The sequence below is a fragment of the Lynx rufus genome, unplaced genomic scaffold, assembly GCF_022079265.1.
Source record: "Lynx rufus isolate CCGP_SWC_20201006 ecotype Redwood Valley unplaced genomic scaffold, mLynRuf1.p SCAF_8, whole genome shotgun sequence".
Taxonomy (NCBI): Eukaryota; Metazoa; Chordata; class Mammalia; order Carnivora; family Felidae; genus Lynx; species Lynx rufus.
The window spans coordinates 118602573-118621153 of record NW_025814896.1 but is presented as its reverse complement, the minus strand read 5'-3'; the positions used below and the strand labels follow the sequence as shown (position 1 = coordinate 118621153).

General features: G+C 41.6%; 2 protein-coding genes across 6 annotated transcripts in view; one reads left to right on the top strand and one right to left on the bottom strand.

The window, feature by feature from the left end:
• RBKS (ribokinase) overlaps positions 1-12981 on the bottom strand; it is a 100111-nt gene extending 87130 nt beyond the window's left edge. For 3 of the 4 annotated variants that reach the window (XM_047067708.1, XM_047067707.1, XM_047067709.1), the window contains exon 1: positions 12825-12979. In XM_047067708.1, the coding sequence (XP_046923664.1) occupies positions 12825-12913 (89 nt within the window). In that variant the 5' untranslated portion in view covers positions 12914-12979. Of the gene's footprint in view, positions 1-12824 lie in introns of all 4 variants that reach the window. The other variant, XM_047067710.1, reaches the window with a different exon arrangement.
• Positions 12982-13333: 352 nt separating this feature from the next.
• Positions 13334-18581, top strand: part of BABAM2 (BRISC and BRCA1 A complex member 2) — a 400562-nt gene continuing 395314 nt past the window's right edge. For both annotated transcript variants that reach the window (XM_047069871.1, XM_047069870.1), the window contains exons 1-2: positions 13334-13411; positions 16721-16872. In XM_047069871.1, the coding sequence (XP_046925827.1) occupies positions 16745-16872 (128 nt within the window). In that variant the 5' untranslated portion in view covers positions 13334-13411; positions 16721-16744. The remainder of the gene's footprint in view (positions 13412-16720; positions 16873-18581) is intronic.

Sequence of the window (18581 nt, the reverse complement as noted above, 5' to 3'; positions counted from 1 at the left end):
GACGGAGCCACCCCGGCACCCCTCAACAAATGTTCTATTGGTATTTTCCAGTATACCTCTACAGGACAAAATCAACTTCCTGACAATGTAGTAAGACCTAACCCTGATGCAAGTAATACATGAGTGAAAACAAACAAACAAACAAAAACCTGTCGGAGCACGAGGTTAGTATGATCTGATTCATGTTTGTTTGTTTGTTTTTTTTAAGATCAAATTGGCTTTATTAAGCGATTCATGAATCAGGGCAGCATCTAGCAAGTAGAGGGGACCTCCCCAACTCACGATTTTTTAAAATAAAAAGATGTACATGTTCTTACAGGATATGTAAATGTGCAGAAAATGAAATGTTAATGACAAGCATCCATGAAAAGGGTGGAGAGAGGGAGCAAAAGTTCATGTTTTACTTTATATACTTCAACAGAGAGGTATGTGCAACAAGAATATATCTGCGCATTATGGGAGGCCACTGGTTACTACTTCAGATTCATGTGGCGTCCCTGCATCCCTGCCACCACTTCTTCCTGGGCTCCTGCTGGCTTCTTGCAGGTGCCACCTGCCCAACTGAGCCTTGCCCAATGCCAGTCTTTCCATTCCAGGGGTCTGTTTCTTTGTTATGGTTCCCCAGGCTGTCTCGCAGCATCGAGCGACCACTTGAACATGTCAGGTATCTTTGTATAGGCTTTTCTTGCTCCCTGGATTACAGACCCGCATAGTTTATGTGCACTGAAGCCTTTGTCTTGTGCCCTTTCTCTTGAACCCAGACTAAGACAGTTTACTGCTTATTTTTTTAAGGGTAAAGGAACTGGAGCGGAAAGCACTAGAAAGTTAGTTACAGTTGCCGATAGGCAGAAACATTTCTGAATTATAAATCCTCATTTACCTTGGATTAGGCTTTCCTCTCTCTTATGAAATATCATGAAATTAAGGCCTGGTTCAAGAAAGGATCTACACAAGGCATCATCCCCTCGATGAAAGCATTGCTATGATTCGCCCCAATTCAAACATAAGGTTTAGCAGGGCGCCAAAGACAAATTAAATTGCTCAAAGGAAACTAAAGAGGGAGGAGTACTGGTAGTTAATACACCATTGCTACCATTTAAAAATTAAGAACGGTGTATTTCTGAATGGGGGAGAAAACCCAAACAGAGAAAACCAGTCATAAGAAATATATTTGAATTCAAAACAAATTAGTAGCTTTAAAAATGTCACATTTTAAAGTTGCACAGGAGAAAACACTGCTAACTGTTCAGAGATGGCCCCTCAGTCTTCTGGGCCTTGAGAGGCCATGAGGTTAGAGCCTCGTTGTGCAAGGCAGCAGGCCTGAGCCGCTTACTGATGTATTACCTTTGACAGCTTTTCCCTCTTTGAACCAGCTTCTTCTCTTGCAAAACAGGTTTAATAATACTTGTCAACTCCTTAAATGCCTGGGTTTTGTGCTCTGAGTTATTTCACTGACAGGTGTTATCAGAACAACTAATCAATTGCTTTTAGCTTCTTGACAATGATGTGTTTGTTAGATTCTCAGAGATGATTCATACCAAGGGAAGGAATGACCTAGTGAAACAGGGATGAGAAGTCTTTTGACCAAAGAGGTCACCCTATCCGGGCTCCAGCCAAAAGTCAAGGAATATGTCGCTTTTTGGCTTTTTTCGTTCCATTCTTTCGTCTTTTGGCTGCAAGCTTCTGACACACTGGATGCCTCTATCTCTATAACGGGGAATTGTACTATTATTGCCCAATTAAAATTCATTATTTATTATTCCTACTGCCTGTATTCTTCCAACTGTATCTGTTCTTCTCAGCATTTGTGTGGGTCACATTTACAGAAATGAGAGTCATTTCCAAACCAACTTAGTGATATCTCTTTCCAGCTCTGTAAAAAGAACTTAGCCTCCCAACTAAAACTTCATTATGTGGTTCCCAACCCTAAATTTGCAGACAAAGGGCTTATTTAAGGGAATGAAAGCTGAATTATGCTTGAAACTGTTTTTTTTTTTTTTTAACTGATTTTGGCTACTAATCCTGTCTTTTCCTGGTAAACCAGTCTGTGGCTAAAAAGTAGTTTTGCCTGAAGATGTAACTATTCTTGAACGTATAGGATACATATGAAGAATATTGGCCACAAGTGGCCAGCCTTCCAGAATGTCATATTCTTGAACCTTATTTATTTAAATTTTGCTGACGTGTGACAAAGTGTGCCAGGTGCTAGGGGAACCAATGAAGAGAGTATGGTCTCCTGTGTTCTGGTCTTGTGTGGCTTCCTTCCTTCCCATCTCTGCTCAGATGTTTCCTCCTCAGAGAGGTCTTCCCACACCACCTTACAGGAGATGTCCCCATTCCCAATTTTTGTTAAGTACATATTCATTCTGACAAAGAATACTATGTTCCTGGATCAGAGACCCAGCTTTTTAATTACTCACAATTACATTAGTTCTCCGTGTCCCAATCTCCCCCAGGGTGACACGAGAGGAACTTCCAAATGATGAATTATTGGGAGTCTATATAGGAGCCCATACAGCTGCTGTCCCTCTTCCCCCCTGGGGTGGGGGAGGGGGAGAGGAAGAAAACACGACCTAGTGACCTTTGCATTGTAACGTAAACGGATCCTCGCAGGGGGAGCAGGGAGGTCTCTAGATTTACAGTCCCCAGAATGTAAATAAATGTGTCCAAGGGAGAAGTCCCTAAATCTCCCCAGAGGTCTCGGACTTGCAAGGTTTGTTTGCCATTCAAACATTCTTTAATCCTGGCGCTAGAGAGCTTTGCTCAGAAAGTCCCGATCACGCAGAGACGTGAGAACATTTATGGAGCACTGATTTCCAACGATTTTCTTCAGATCAGTATCACTATCTGACATTATAATACTCATTAATTTCTTTCCTCTTTCCCTATCTTGTTTTGGATTAACTGTATTCTACTTCATACTCACTACCGATGTGTTAACTCTCTTTTGTCTATTTTTTAAAAGATTTTAAAGTAATCTCTACACCCAACGTGGGGCTCAAACTTACAACTCTGAGATGCTTAGGAGTTGCATGCTCTCTACCACTTGGGCCAGCCAGGAGCCCCTCCCGTTTTTCTGTTTTTAAAAGTGACAATGAGCATCTTTTAACTTACCACAGCTTATTTTCAAACATTACTATACCACTTTACTTACAAGTGTAATTTACTTTACGATTGTATTTTTTCATTTCTCTTCCTATCCTTTGTGCTATTATTGTTACATATTTTACTTCTATATTATACAAACCTTACAATACTGTTATTTTTGCTTAAACTATCAATTGCCTTTAAAGAAATTAAGAAATAGAAGTAAGTCTTTGTATTTGCCATTTCTGGGCTCTTCATTCCTTTGGGTAGATCTGAGTTTCCATCTAGTATCATTTTGGTTCCACCTAAAGAACTTCAGTATTTATTGCAGTGTGAGTTTCTGGTGATAAGTTCTCTCAGCTATTGTTTTTCTGTCTTTATTTCCCCTTCATATTGGAAAGATACAGAATTCTATGTAGATTATTTTTGAAGCACTTTAGAGTTTTTTTTTTTTTTTGTGGCTTGCATTGTTTCTGACAAGAAGTCTGCATTCAATCTTTGTCCCCTTACATATGTTAATGTCTGTTTCGGAGACTTTTAAGAGTTTCTAATTGGTCTGCAGGAATGTGATTACAATGTGCTTTGTTGTTTACAGTATGCTTATCCTGCTTGGGGTTCACTGAAATTCTTAGATCTATATATTTATAATTTTCATGAAATTTGAAAAAAATTCAGCCATTATGTCTTCAAATATTGTTTTGTGCCTCACCCACTCTTACTCTTAGACTCCAATTACACAAATGACAGATTCCTTGTCTCAAATCACAAAGGCTCTGTGCATTTTGGTCATTTTCTTCTCTATGCTTCAATTTAGATGCTATCTCTTACTATCTTCAAGTATACTGATCCTTTTGTAATGTCTACTCTGCTGATAAGCCCATCAAAAGAATTTTTCATTTCTTAAACTTCTATTTGGTTCTTTTATATATCTTCCACTTTTCTCCTCACTGTATTCGTGTTTTTCTTTAAATCACTGAGCATTTTGTAACGGTTCTTTTAAAATGCCTTTCTGATAATTCCACCATCCCTGCCATTTCTGCAGGTCAATTTTTTTTTTATTTTTTATTTTTTTTTTAAATTTTTTATTTATTTTTTTTTCAACGTTTTTTTTTATTTATTTTTGGGACAGAGAGAGACAGAGCATGAACGGGGGAGGGGCAGAGAGAGAGGGAGACACAGAATCGGAAACAGGCTCCAGGCTCCGAGCCATCAGCCCAGAGCCTGACGCGGGGCTCGAACTCCCGGACCGCGAGATCGTGACCTGGCTGAAGTCGGACGCTTAACCGACTGCGCCACCCAGGCGCCCCTCTGGAGGTCAATTTTGATTGATTTTTTTCCCCCCTTGGTTATGGATTACATTTTCTTGATTCTTTGCATGACTATTGATTTTTGATTGGAGGCTGAATATTTCAAAGGTTACACTGTTGAGTGTCTTAATTCTGTTGTATTTTTCCAAAGGGTTTCCTTTTTTTTTTTGGGCATCTAAATAATTTGTGGATCTGTTTGATCCTTTAAGGATTGTTTTTGTGATTTATTAGGAAGAGTTTAGAGTAGCCTTTACTTTAGGGCACGTTTACCCCTTAAGTTGTGGTCCTTCTGGGATCTCTACTGAATGCTCCAGGGGTTCAATAATGTTTCTGGCTGAATAGAATGTGATACCTGGGAAATGTTCAGCTTAGAGCTCTCCAGTAGTGGCCTGGCTTTGTGGAGTTTCTATGTACGTCCATTTAGTATTTAGACTCAAGGGGACTCCTATGCAGATTTCTGGACCTTTCCCCGATTAGCTCCTTCCTCACTAGTGCATGTTCCCTCAAATTCTAGCTACCTTAGTCTCCCTAAACTATGAAATCCATTTTCTCACCTCACTGATATTTGCCATGCTTTCCCCGGGTTTCTTCTCTCTGTGCCATGGTCAGTAATGTGCCTCCAGGACTCACCTGTTTGTTTCCTTTCTCTTCTGGATAACACGCCTGCTGTCCAATATCCAGCTGCTTCATAGATCTTGTCCCTTATGTACCCCATTTTCTAGTTGTTTATGGTGGGAAGGTTAAGTCTGGTACTAGTTACTCCATCATGGTCACAAGTAAATATTTTTGAATGAATGATCTATACCTTAAAAGACACTTCTAGAAATAGCTGGGATGACAGATGCCTCTGTACATAAATCTTACAATGAGGTGAGAGCAGAGCAAAAGTGCTGTGCATGAGTGTAGCCCAAGGAGAAAAGTAAACTAGTTATTAAACAGGAATCTGGTCAGAATAAAGGAAACAATAAGGGGCCACATCCTCTTCCATCCCTCCAATACAGGATTGAAGACTGAGTACAGATGGCACTGGGAGAGGCTAACAAGTGAAACAGCAAAAACATTATTTAAAAATTAAAATGCCATCTGATGTCAACTAGTCTTTTTGGACAATTACACACAGACCTCCTTACTCCCGGGTGAGCAAAGTTCTGGAGAGAGAATAGAAGCTTGGCTAGAGAGGTACAGAAAGACCTAATCCTGGAGCTAGAACCTGTGAGAGGAGAGGGCAGGAGAACTATGTGTGTGGATGGGGGATTAGTGAGTGGGGACGGGACAACTATAGGACGGCGTAAGGTATGTAGGAAAAGCAGGATGCGGAACAACAGAGCAGAAAAGGAACTGGCGAAGCTAAAGCATTTATCAGAGTTCCTGATGGAAAACATTTTACTTCACTGAAGAAGACAAGCAAAGTATGAATAGTGATAAATAACTACACAACCGGTATTTTGTTTTCTATTTTGCCAATTAGTTATAGTAAACTTTAAATTTCAAAATGACTTCTGTCACCACATTGTAATTATCCAGGCTACTTCTTCCTGCCATCTGCTGGTGTAGGTTAAAGGAATACAAATGGAATTAATTTTATCCTAAGCGAAATATAATTAGAAAGATAAATCAGCGCACAAAAAAAAAATGTATTCTGGAATCAATTATTAAAAATTTTAACTTATCTACTATTTTTGGGTTTTGGTGCTCATGCTTCTCCCACATTCCCATCATCGTGAATAATCAAGAATGGATTATGCTCGAACTTTACATTTGTGAGATAGGTTAGAATAGGCATTATCCTCCCTTTGGCAGCAAGTGAGCTATAGGAATACAAATCTGACCATGTTGTTCCTGTCCTTTGGGCCCTTTGCTAGTTCCCAGGGCCTACAGATAAAAACCCTAGCACTTTAGCATGGCTGATGAGTCCTTTCATCTTTGTTTTTTTTTTTAAGTTTATTTATTCTGCGCGCGCGCGAGAGAGAGACAGTGGGGAAGGGGCAGAGAGAGAAGGGGAGAATCCCAAGCAGGCTCTGTGCTGACATCAGACAGCCCAGTGTGGGGCTTGAACTCATGAACCATGAGATCATGGCCTGAGCCAAAGTCAGACACTTAACCAACTGAGCCACCCAGGCGCCCCTACATCAACATCTTACATGTGACTCTTCATAGCCCAGTAGCCGCTGTCCTCAGCATACCCACATATGCCCACATCTGTGACTTTACTTCTGTGTGTTATCCCAGCTGGCCAGAATGTACTTAATCCTTTCCTCTTTTTTGCTGGGTTAGAACCTGCTTCTTTTCTTTTTTTAAAAGTTTATTTTCAGAGAGAAAACACATGTGTGTGTGCGCGAGTGGGGGAAGGGCAGAGGAGAGAGAGACTCCCAACCAGGCTCTGGGCTGTCAGCGCAGAGCCCGACGACGGTTCCGTCTCACAAATCGTGAGATTATGATCTGAGCTGTAATCAAAAACTGGACGCTTAACTGACTGAGCCACCCAGGCGCTCCTGCGTATTTTCTAAAACTTGGCTCAGGAGGCATCCCATCCAGGCGCTTTTCCCTCTGCTCCTGTAGAAGCTGCGGGCACTTAACCACATCACACTACAGTGATCGATCTTTGTGTCTGCCTTCAGGAGCAATGACCATGTTTTACTAATTGCAGTATCCTTAGCACTTAGCACAGTCTCAGTCTTTGAATGCTGTACACAAGTGACCAAACTTCCGGAGCAACATTCATCATGAAGCCTGCCCGACCTTCCTTTCCCTAGAATACAGACACTAGGGCATGAAGAGCTGACAAAGGAATGGATGACTAAAGGGACTTCTTGGTAATACCACATGGGAGGTGGGCTTGCTTTGTCATATGTAATTTACTTTTTAATACATGTTTTCCTCGAAGGGACCAGAATTAGCAAATTTCCGATGAAAGATTTATTTTGATGTTAGGGAATTTGGTTGACAGAAACATTTACCAAAATACTAACTTTAAAGTTGGTAACTAATAAGCAACTTTCAAGACCAATTAAGGAGCAGAAGGAATAATAAAGGATATTCTATTGCTTTAACATTGGACATGCAGGGTATTCCTCAGATTAACATTCCTCTGGCTTTTACTTTACTGAAAATGTGATGCACAAGAGAGTTTTCTGTTCTAAACATGACAGTCAAGAGGCTTCTGGGGGAATGCAGGTTAGAGGTTACTGTAATACGTTAAACACGTGTAACCTTTTCTAGGTATGGCATACATTTTTGGCTTTTTTTTTTTTTCCCTAAGTAATACATGTCCAACGTTTCATCCACTTTGGATCAAAAAGCTTCTAAATTCACTTATTCTGCCATCCAATTAAAATCTTTTGAGAATTAAGCAATCATTTCCTGACTTGCCAAGGATTAAATTTAGATGCTTGGTTGAACATGAGCCTTATCTCTCAAGCCATCGCCTTTAATTGGAGCATGTAAAAGGATAACATAGGGTTTTAGTTGACATCATAGTCTATTGCCATGGAAATGTAAACATGGGTTTGTATTCAACTTGTCTCAAAGCAAGTTTTAGGGGTACGGAGAGACTGGGAGACAGGAGATAAATTATGTAAAAAAATGTATGCTCTACATGTTTGAGTGCCCTCGGAGCTCAGACCCTCAGTGATCTCATCCTGCCTTACGGCCTCAAATATCATCAATACACTGATGACTCTCAAATTTGTATTTCCAGCTGGACCTATCCTCTGAACTCCAAACTCCTGTATCTGTCTTGACAGTCTCAGTTGGATGTCTAACAGGCACCTCGAATCTCACACATCCACCCTGAGCTCCAGATACTGCCCTCTCTGTACCCAGTTGGCTCTGCTCACAATCTTCTGTATCTCGGCAAAGGTCAGCTTCCCTTTCTACTTGCAAAGGCCACAGAACCTGGGAATAATTCTTGACCTATCTCTAGTCCTCAGCAAATCCTGTCAGCTCTGCCTTCAAAATATAATCAAAAGATGCTCATTTCTTCCCATTGGCACTGCTTTCAAGCTACCATCATTTCTCGCCAGGATTCTTCTGACTCTGAACTGGTCTCCTCTTTTCTGCCCTTGCCTTCCTTCGGTTTATTCTCACACAGTCTCCATAGTGATGATATTAAAATGCAAATCATATTAGGTCATCTCTCTGCTCATCCTCCAGTGGCTTTTCATCTTATTCAGGGTATGACCCAACATCCTCTAATCATTAATTGCCCTCTCCCCTCCTGTTTTTCCTTCTTCAGCCACACTGGACTCGTTGTTGGTCACTGATCATAAGAGGCATGCTCCCACCTCAGGACCTTTGCATATGCTCTTCCCCTGAGTATCTGTATGGCTTGCTTCCTTTCCTCTAGGTTTTGACTCAAAATCACCTTTTTAGTGAGGGTTTCTGTGGGCAATGGTCTGGAATAATTACTACTTCCATCTCCCTTTCATGCTTTATTTTCCTCCTTAGCATTTACCTAACATACTATGCATTTTACTTATTTCTATTGATACTGTCTTTTTCATTGGAATGTAAGCTCCATGAGGGGCACCTGGCTGGCTTAGTCAGTAGAACATGTAACTCTTAATTTCGGGGTTGTGAGTTCAAGCCCCACATTGGCTGATGGACTGATGGACTGTGGGGCCTACTTAAAAAAAAGAATGTAAGCTCCACAAGGCAGGGGTTTTTGGCTGTGTTTTTCATCCCTGCATCCTCTGCACTTAGGGAAATACCTGACTTAGTATAAAGTCAGGAAGTATTTGTTGAATGCACAATTTAAAAAATGCGTGATTCATGTCATAAGAAATAAAGGTTATTAGTGAGAAAGCATGATTAACAAAGATCTCTAAGCTTAATGTCTAAAATCATTCATTTGTTACTGGGTTTTCATGGAAATCTGTCTTTGGAGGAACTCTGACTTAATTTTCCACAAGGACAAGCTTGATATCTCTTAACTTTGCATTGTGGAACTTCAGAGATGACTGTTCAAGAAGAGAATAATGATACACATAGGTGGGTATTAAATAATGTTCATTGTTTACCATGTTGGATGAGCTAATGATATTTTAAAATTATTAGTACACAGAGCTTACTATTCATAGCAAACTGAAATTAGACATGAAAAAAAAAGTGGCTCATTGATTGAATTAGCAGTGTCTGGCACACAGTAATGTAATATAACAAAGTGAGTTGGACTTGGATGCCGTCCAAGAGGGATTAGTTACTGAAGGAGTCTTATTTCCGAAGCGATTCTACGGTATACGCACAGGTGTCCGGGTTGGCTCCAGTTAAACTAAGAAATCAAGTAAGGAACTGTCATGAAGATACTATCTTTAGGCCCGAAAATTAAAAATCCTTGGTTGTTCTTCACCCGCTTACAAAGTAAACAATGAATGCAGAGACTACAAGCCTTCGAGTGAACTGCAGATGGAAAGGGCTATCAATATCAGCCAGAAGTACAGGCAGAATGATATAATGGAAGGATAAAGCTTAGGAAACATGGGTTCCAGCTTTCACTGTGCCACTAACTGGCTGTGTGAGTTGGGGTGAGTCCTCGAAGCTTAGTTACCTCACCTGTTAAATGTGGAGGATGGACTGATGGGCTTCAATGATTCCCCAAGCTCTATTATAAGATTTTTTGACTTTAAGCTTAATCAATGTGGTAGACAGAATAATGTCCCCCCCCGCCCCGGTTCCCCTGCCACCTTGCCCCAAAGACATTCACATCCTAAACCCTGAAACTTGTGAATATTATGTGGCAAGGGAAATTAAGGTTCCTGATAAGCTAACTTAAAATAAGGACATTATCCAGAATTATCCATTTGGGCTCACTATAATCACAAGGGTTCTTACAATGTAGAAGAGGAAGGCAGAAAGTAAGCCTCAGAGTGATGCCATGTGAGAAAGACTTGACTGACCATTGCTTGCTTTGAAGATGTTGGAAGGGGCCATGAGCCAAGGAATGTGGGCAGCCTCTAGAAGCTGGAAAACGCAAGAAAACAGATTTCCTTAGGGCCTCCAGGAACGCAGCCCTACAGACACCTGGATTTTCGCTCAGTGAGATCTGTGTCAGACTTCTGACTTGGAGAACTGTATTACATTTGTATTATTTAAGCCACTAAGTTTGTTAATTTGTTACAGCAGCCATAGGAACTAACACAATCATGATAAGTACCATAACTAGCAAAGTTGGAGCCAAGTTCTCACAGATGCAGGGTTTAAATGAAAATTCTATACTCAGGTATTTTGTAAAGATCTTCAGAGGCAGGAGTAATCAGAAACCATAAAAAGTTTGCAGAAAAGTCATGAGAATAGTCTCTAAGGGAATAAAATTTTTACTAGTGATTCATGGGAAGGGTAGAAACCTGGTTATTTTATTTTATTTTTTTTTTTTACGTTTATTTATTTTTGAGACAGAGAGAGACAGAGCATGAACGGAGGAGGGGCAGAGAGAGAGGGAGACACAGAATCGGAAGCCGGCTCCAGGCTCCGAGCCATCAGCCCAGAGCCCGACGCGGGGCTCGAACTCACAGACCGCGAGATCGTGACCTGAGCTGAAGTCGGACGCTCAACCGACTGAGCCACCCAGGCGCCCCCTGGTTATTTTATAAAGGAAAGAAAATGATGAGAGAAATTAGAAAAGTTATACACCACATAAGAGTTTCTTCTCTGGACCTCACTTTACTCTTTTATGAACTGAAGCGCGGGGATAAATAATCTCTAAATTCTTCTAGCACTTAAAAAAGATTTTAAAATCCTGACGGATGCTAACATGAGATGACAGGTGCCTTTGACACTCCCCCCTCTCCAAAGTATGAAGAGCCCTCATTTTATAAAGTATAATTATCTTTAATATCTGATGGTCAAGCTTCACAGAAAACTCTTAGTTCAAGAAGAAAGTGGCTCTGAATTTTAGCCCTGACATTTATTCAGGTCGAGTGCATGGGAAAATTATTTAGCTTTCTTACTCTTCTGCTACTGCACCTATAAAAGTATTGGTTTTGGGGGGCCCCCGGGTGGCTGATTCGGTTAAGCATCTGACTCTTGGTTTCGGCTGGTCATGATCTCACCATTCGTGAGCTCAAGCCCCACATCAGTCTCTGCACTGATGGTGCAGAGCCTGCTTGGGATTCTCTCCCCCTCTCTCTCTGCCCTTCCTGTACTCTCTCTCTCTCAAAATAAACAAACAACAACATAAAATAAAAGTATGGTTTTTGGCAATCACTACATCTGCCCCTAGCAGTCTCTCCCCCTTTCTACTCTTGGTCTGGAAATTTGATGACCTAGTTTATAAACATTTTAAGCAGTGTAAGACTAAATTGGTTATGTAAAGACCCTAGAACTATTTTCTAAGCAAAACACAGGTTGTGCAGAGATTTGGTGACTTCTTTTGATTGTCCCAAGGCCTTTCTGTTAATTTTCAGGCTCTCTGCTATTGTCTGGAAAAGGAAGGTTGCAGGACAGATGAGGTCTTACTGTTGTATGCGTGACCGTTTTTGATCTTTATAATGTAAAAAATATCATACCTGAAAAGCTATTCACAAAAATGTTAAATGGGAGCAATCTGAATTGGAGGATATTCTTAGCCTATCTGCTTTTATAAAACAATGAAGATGTAGTGTTTTTAATAATCAGAAAACCCTTCCTTCCTTCCTTCCTCCCTCCCTCCCTTCCCGTAGGCTCTACGCCCAAGGTGAACTTGAACCCACAACCCCAAGATCAAGAGTAGCGTACTCTAAGCAATAAACCAACCAGGCACTCCGCCATTTTCATTTCAAATAATGAAAAATTAGAAGGCTCTCTCCATCCTATTTTCATTCAGCATATTTTCATGATCTGATCATTGTTTTTTTAAATGGTTGTAAACACTGTGTTTGTAGGTTTTTGGTTCCCATTTGGGCTATCGTAAGGTAACCTATATACTGACACAAATAATACTAAAAGGCAAGGTGTTAATATGAACTGCAGGAATGCCAACGATCAATACGGTGAAAGGTGATTGATGGACTTTTGACCTCTCTGCTCCACTCATTCAAGTTCAGGCGAATAATATCCAACCTGGTTAATGTCACTGTACAGAAAAGACTTTCCTTCACCTAGTCCTTATAAAAACCCTGCGAGATAGGCACGATCTGAGAGATAAAATGACTTAACCATTACTTAGGCTAGGCAGGGGACAGGTTCAGCAGCCTGGTCAAGAAAACAGGAGCAGCTCTTGCAGAGCCTCTAAAGTAACAGTAAGAGATTTCGTTACATCCTGGCCTCTATGTTCCCCGACCTAAGAGTTACCTTTACAAACTCAAATTCTGCCTCTTCAGCGTCAGGAAGGCAGGCTGCGGGCTGGGGAAACGTGTAGCTCACCCCAAAAGCGAACACTATCGCCAAAGCCCCTGTGCCACGCACGGTCCGCCCATCTCCCGCGACCTCAGACTCGGTGTCCTGAGCCGGACTAACCTGACCAGGTCGGTCATGCAGGAGCCCACCACTACCACCGCCGCCACCTCCTCCTGCCACTGCCGGCCGGGTTCCCCAGACGCCGCCATGGCAAAAAAGGAGGTGCTCTCCAACCAGGAGGCTGACCTTTGCCCTTTGTCCGACCCCGTAACCAGAAACGCCGCTCCTACGCTCCCTAACGACGCGGGCCTTCCAGACGCCCCTGCGGGTCGCCCACCTGACTGCCCGAAATAACCCCAGCCCCCCAACTGCCCTCCGTTCTTCCCGGGATGGTCTCCCTGCACCGCCTCTCGTAACAGGGCGCTTCTGATAGTTCCAGACTCCACGCCACTCGCCACCCACGAGGCCCGCGCGGAGTAAAGACCTTTCAGGCACCGCAGGGACGCCTTTCCGAGTGCCCGGCTCGGTGCGTCCGGGGGCGCGCACGCCTCCCGGCTCGCGGGCGGCAGAGGGGGCGGGGCGGGACGTCCGGGGGCGCGCACGCATCCGGCCCGCGGTGCGCGCGCAGGTCGGTGCGTCAGTCGGGGGCGCGCTCGGGTAACCTGCACCCCACGTAGTCGCCGGTTACCGATCGGACTAAGTTCCAGGTACCTGGACTGGGGCTGGTGCGGGGAGGTTGGATCCCGAGTCGCACAGGTGGCGCTGAGGACCGTGGTTTAAGCATGCCCGGGGCTCGCGGCCTCTTCCTGTAGAGAAGGCCCCCCGTTCTAAAAGATGCCCTGCTCATCCCTATCACGCTGGTCCCCGCAAGAACGAGCCCCCAAGGCCAGAGGCTGCTCTTTTTGCATATTTAGCCCGCCCCCTGGTCCCTCATTAAACTCAGACTCTTTCCTCCTGCCGGCCTGGTGAGGGGATCATACAGTTTGGGAGAGGGAGAGTATCCCTTTTTAGATGGCCCCTAGAATGGGGTGGTCATTCTTTGGGTCTGAGCCGACTTGTTTTTCTTGAATGTTGCCCCTGGACAAATTGCTTCCCCACTTAACTTCCCTCGTGCGCTGTATGACGTTGAGGTGACGCAGCAGGACGCCACCCCTTTCCGTTCCATGACGTCAGCAGGGCACATGTTTCCGTGTTTGTCATCCCATCTTAATTGCGAGATACTGGACGGTGCTTTAGACGTCTTTGTAGTCTACAGCCTGCCCATCAGAGGACCTTGTGTGACCCTATTTTGGGCAGCAGGCACTGTAAAAATTGTATTGCTGCATTTTCCTCCTGTAATACGTCAAAATCAGGAAATACACATTGCACAACTAGCATTCAGAGGAGGCTGGCCACTGTAAATTTTTTGCCTATCTGGGATCTATTATGAGACTATGATGTGAAAAAGCTCATATTGGGGATTATTCCTCATCCATGCTCCTGGCTCAAAAGGATCACACCAAAGAACCATCATCTTTGGCTCTTTGGTGACGTCTGGTTTTGGAGTGTTTATTTCCCTTCTTAGAGAAGTCACTACACCTACGGTTGAAACAGATTTTAATGCTGCAGGATATCTTGCACTGTCAAAAAAAAAAGTGGCATTGTAACTGTTCTGAAACAAATTCATTCCTTCAGGTGTTAGTCTGAGGTCATGACAGTTGCTGAATTGGGATGCATTGTTGTCACCTTAAGTATAGTTTGGCTTCTGGTGCAGGTTTGTTCCCTGTAGGATTTGACTAGTAGATGACTCAGGCCATCTTCCACAGCTGACCAGCCTGTAGTCAAACCTGTTTCTAGTTGTCAAGCAACCATTAATTCAAATTCATGACTTTTTTGTCTGTTCAGATTTTTTAAGGTGTATACTTAAATAGCTCTGATGCTTTTCTCTTGGTGATTGCAATTGTACATTGTTATGTGAGGGGAGATTGGGTATAGTGACTTCGAGGGAGATCTGGATTTGAATTCTGATCTTTATGCTTGCTAGGTTTGTAACTTTGAACAATTTACTTAGTCTTGCTGAGCCTTAGTTTTCCAATAATAATCAGGGAACAGGGTTGTTGTGGGGCAGTAAATGGGATTACATAGTGGTGGGTAATATAGTGCCTGATGCTCAGCAGAGTTTTCAGCATGTGCTGATTGTTTCCATTTTTCATAGAAATGAGAGGTAAAATAATGATAGGTATTATGGGGAAAAGCATGGAAGAATAATTTTGTAATGTAGGTGAGATCCTTTTGCTTTTTTTCCAGATGAGTATTTCTTTGCTTTGCATATGATCTAGATAAGCATCCTTTCAAGAACTGTGACATCAGTGGGTAGAAGTAACAGTGGAAATGTTGCAAAATAGGAAAAAAATTAAGCGTCAAGATGATAATATGGGTTAGTAGACTGTTCAAGGACAAATCACAGAAGTTATTCCTGTCACCTGCAGAGTGGGGATTCTAATACCTGCTTTCCTGCCCAGGATTGTGAAGATCAACTGTAATAATGTATTTGGAAGCTCCTTACAAGTGGTAGTGTTATAAAAATGTACAACATGATTTTTATGGTTGAAAATACAGTGCATTAGATGTTTATTCCTACTTCGTGGGGACATTGAAATGGTGGAGGGAGGTCATCTCCCACCCATAAGTGACTGGTAGGGGAGCTTGTTTTATATTTGCAGAAAGGATGATTTGAGTACAGAAGTATAAAGCCTTTACTGTCTCAAAGGTACTTCTGGGTGTCATCGCTAAATTAAGGTCACCATGTTACTATTTTTTGAAAGATCACTGCAGTCCTTCCCTTTATTACCATCTGAAGTGATTAAGACAGGTACTGGTTTTCAACATTTATTTTGTCAGAGACCTGTAAGTCCTCATATGGTAAAGGAGATGAAAACTAGAACCAGAACATCATTTCCTTGTAGTTGTAACTTGCAGGAAATTAATTTGCCTTTGATGTGGGATCATCCTTTCAGATAGAGGAAGAAAGTGATTATTTAAATGGACTTATTCACCTCTGAAAGTAGAGGTTCTCATTTAGAAATCTATTTAGAGGAATTCATGCATTCCCTTTCCCTTGCCCCATGGGTTTCCAAATAATTTAGATATGATTTATTGGTTTTGCTTTTGCATTTTCAGGTGTAAGTACTTCTTAGTGCCTGAAAGTCAAAGTCTTTTAGATCCATGTTAGTTTGTGTTGCTTAATATCTGGATAAGTGTATATTTTCGTGATTTAATTGTTAAGTAGCTTTTTGCTGCATATATTCCTCAGCTACATTATCCTCTACCAATTTTTTTGAGGGCATATTATCTTCTCTCCATGCCTTAATATTTCTCTAGTTTTTGTCTCTTCACTCATTTACTTATTAAAAGATTTCTATTGGTGCTTAGCGCATGCCAGGTACTTTTGTTAAACACTGGGGATTCAAGACATGGTCCCTGCAGGGGGGAGATCACAAAGCAGGTGGTTAGAACACTGTGGAGGACAGTGGATCAGAAGTAAATAATTTCTAGTAAGTAACAAGTAGGTTATGCTTAGTCACCAATTTTATACAGTTTTATCAAGCCCTTCTTCTCGTGGGGACACAGAGGGAGCAATTCCTAACTTAATGGTGTGTACCTTTTGTGTGTCAGGGGAGAGGATTGTCAGTGAAGGCTTCTTAAGGCCTCAACTGAAGTAGGAAGCGGCTGATTGTAAGATAGCTTTAAGTATAGTATGTGGCAGTGTAGAAATCAGCTTTGGAAAGGAGGAGGGAATTGGATTTGAAGGGTTGCTTCTGTTCCTGAAAAGCATTGATGTAGTCTCTGCGCTGGGGAGGGGAGCAACAGGGGGTTGGTTTCTTCTGGAGGGTCATTAAAAGAGGCTGCTGTATGACAGGAAATGAAGTATTCATTCAAGAGACTGAATACTGTGTGTACTGTGCCAGTTTTCGGGAAACTTGTTATATCTAGTTCCTTTGGATACCCTGACCGCTGTTCTTTCCTTCTGCTTTCAGTGGTGATTTGCAAATCAAGTTAAAATGTCCCCAGAAGTGGCCTTGAACCGAATTTCTCCAATGCTCTCTCCATTCATATCTAGTGTGGTCCGCAATGGAAAAGTGGGACTGGATGCTACAAACTGTTTGAGGATAACTGACTTGAAATCTGGGTATGTACCAGAACTGATTCAACTAATGTATCAGAACCAATCCAGCCTTTACCTAATAATAAACTTTTACCACCAGATTCATAAAAATTGAACACCAGAGAAATTCATCAAGTCATGGCCTTATCGCATGTTGGTGCAGTTGGTTTTGTCCAGTTCTTGACATTTTATGTTTCAAGTTGTTTTATTTGTGTTGCGGACCGTTACTTTATGATCAGAACGTTCATGTCTGGTTTTTTTGTTTGTTTCTTTGTTTTGGGGCATGTCTCTTTGTTAACAGCGTGCCATGTGGTTTTTCATGCATTGACTTGTTTTCTTGTTATGTCTGCTGCAATCCAGAAGGTGCTGTAAGAGTTGGGTTTTGGGATTCTGAATATGACATCATTTGATAATCTCTCCTAATAGGAAAATTATAATAGCTAGCTGGCATGAGTCATTTTTCACAGTGGGCTTAGAACAGTTGACTCTCACACCTGGAAATGTTGCATTAAAAAGCCCCAACTTGTTATTTAGAAATAAATTTAGATTTATAGAGAATTTACAAAATAACCACAGAAAATTAGTGGTGCTATAATGCTGTTAGTTGTTCTACAATCCTTGTTTGGATTTTTCTAGTTTTCCCACCCGTGCATGTCCTTTTTTTTGGTCCAGGATCCAATCCAGGATACAAACTGAATTTAGTTGTCACTTCTTCTTTTTAACCTGTGACTGTCTTTCTTTGTCCTTCATGATTTTGACACCTTTGAAGATAGCACTGGCTAGTTGTTTTATAAAATGTTGCTCAGTATGGGTTTGTCTACTGTTATCCCTTGATTCTGTAATCCCCTTCCTCCCCCGCTCAGGAATACTACAGAATTGTACGATTTTCAGTGCATTAGGTCAGAAAGTACATGATGTTCACATGTGCTGTTACTGGTATGTTAACGTTGACCGCTCAGGTAAGGTTGTATCTGCCAAGTTTCTCCACTGTAAAGTTAACTTGATCTTCCCTTTGTCATTGGTAAGTATCTTGGGGAGTGATGCCTTGAGACTGTGCACATGTTCACTTCCTCATCATACTTTTGCCACTAATTTCTGTGTCTACTGATGGTTCTTGCCTGCAAACGTTATTACTGTGGTGCTGGTTTAAGAGTGATTTTCTATTTTCTTTACTCCCCCCACATTTATTAATTTGAATTCTGCTGTAAGGAAGCACTATCCCTTCTCCCTCACTTACATATTTATTCACTTATTAATTATGTCAGTATGAATTTTTAGGTGTTTATTTTATTCTGTGGGTCATAGCCAAAGATTGTCTTCATTTATTTTGTTGCTCAGTTGTTCTAGCTTTGTCATTGGGAGCTTTGTCACGTTGACTTTCGTGTCTTTTTGACATACCCCCATCAGTTTTTGTGCACTTTCTCACTAGAAATGTTGCATTCTTGATTCTCTTTAAGCTTTTCTTTTTCGGCCCTTTTACCTTCTCTTAAGTCTTGCTGTTTTTTGAGTAAGCTGAAGACTTACATACAAGGGTATATACTTACATTCTTCAGTAGTCAGATAAAGAAGACTGAATTGGATACTTTATTGGAATAGTAGGATGCTTTTTAAAAGATCTGGTATTCTCTTCAATTTAATCATTGGGTATGGGGTTTCTTTTGGAAGTGACAAAAATGTCCTAAAATTGGATAGTGTGATGGTTACACAATTCTGTAAATATGTGAAAAATGACT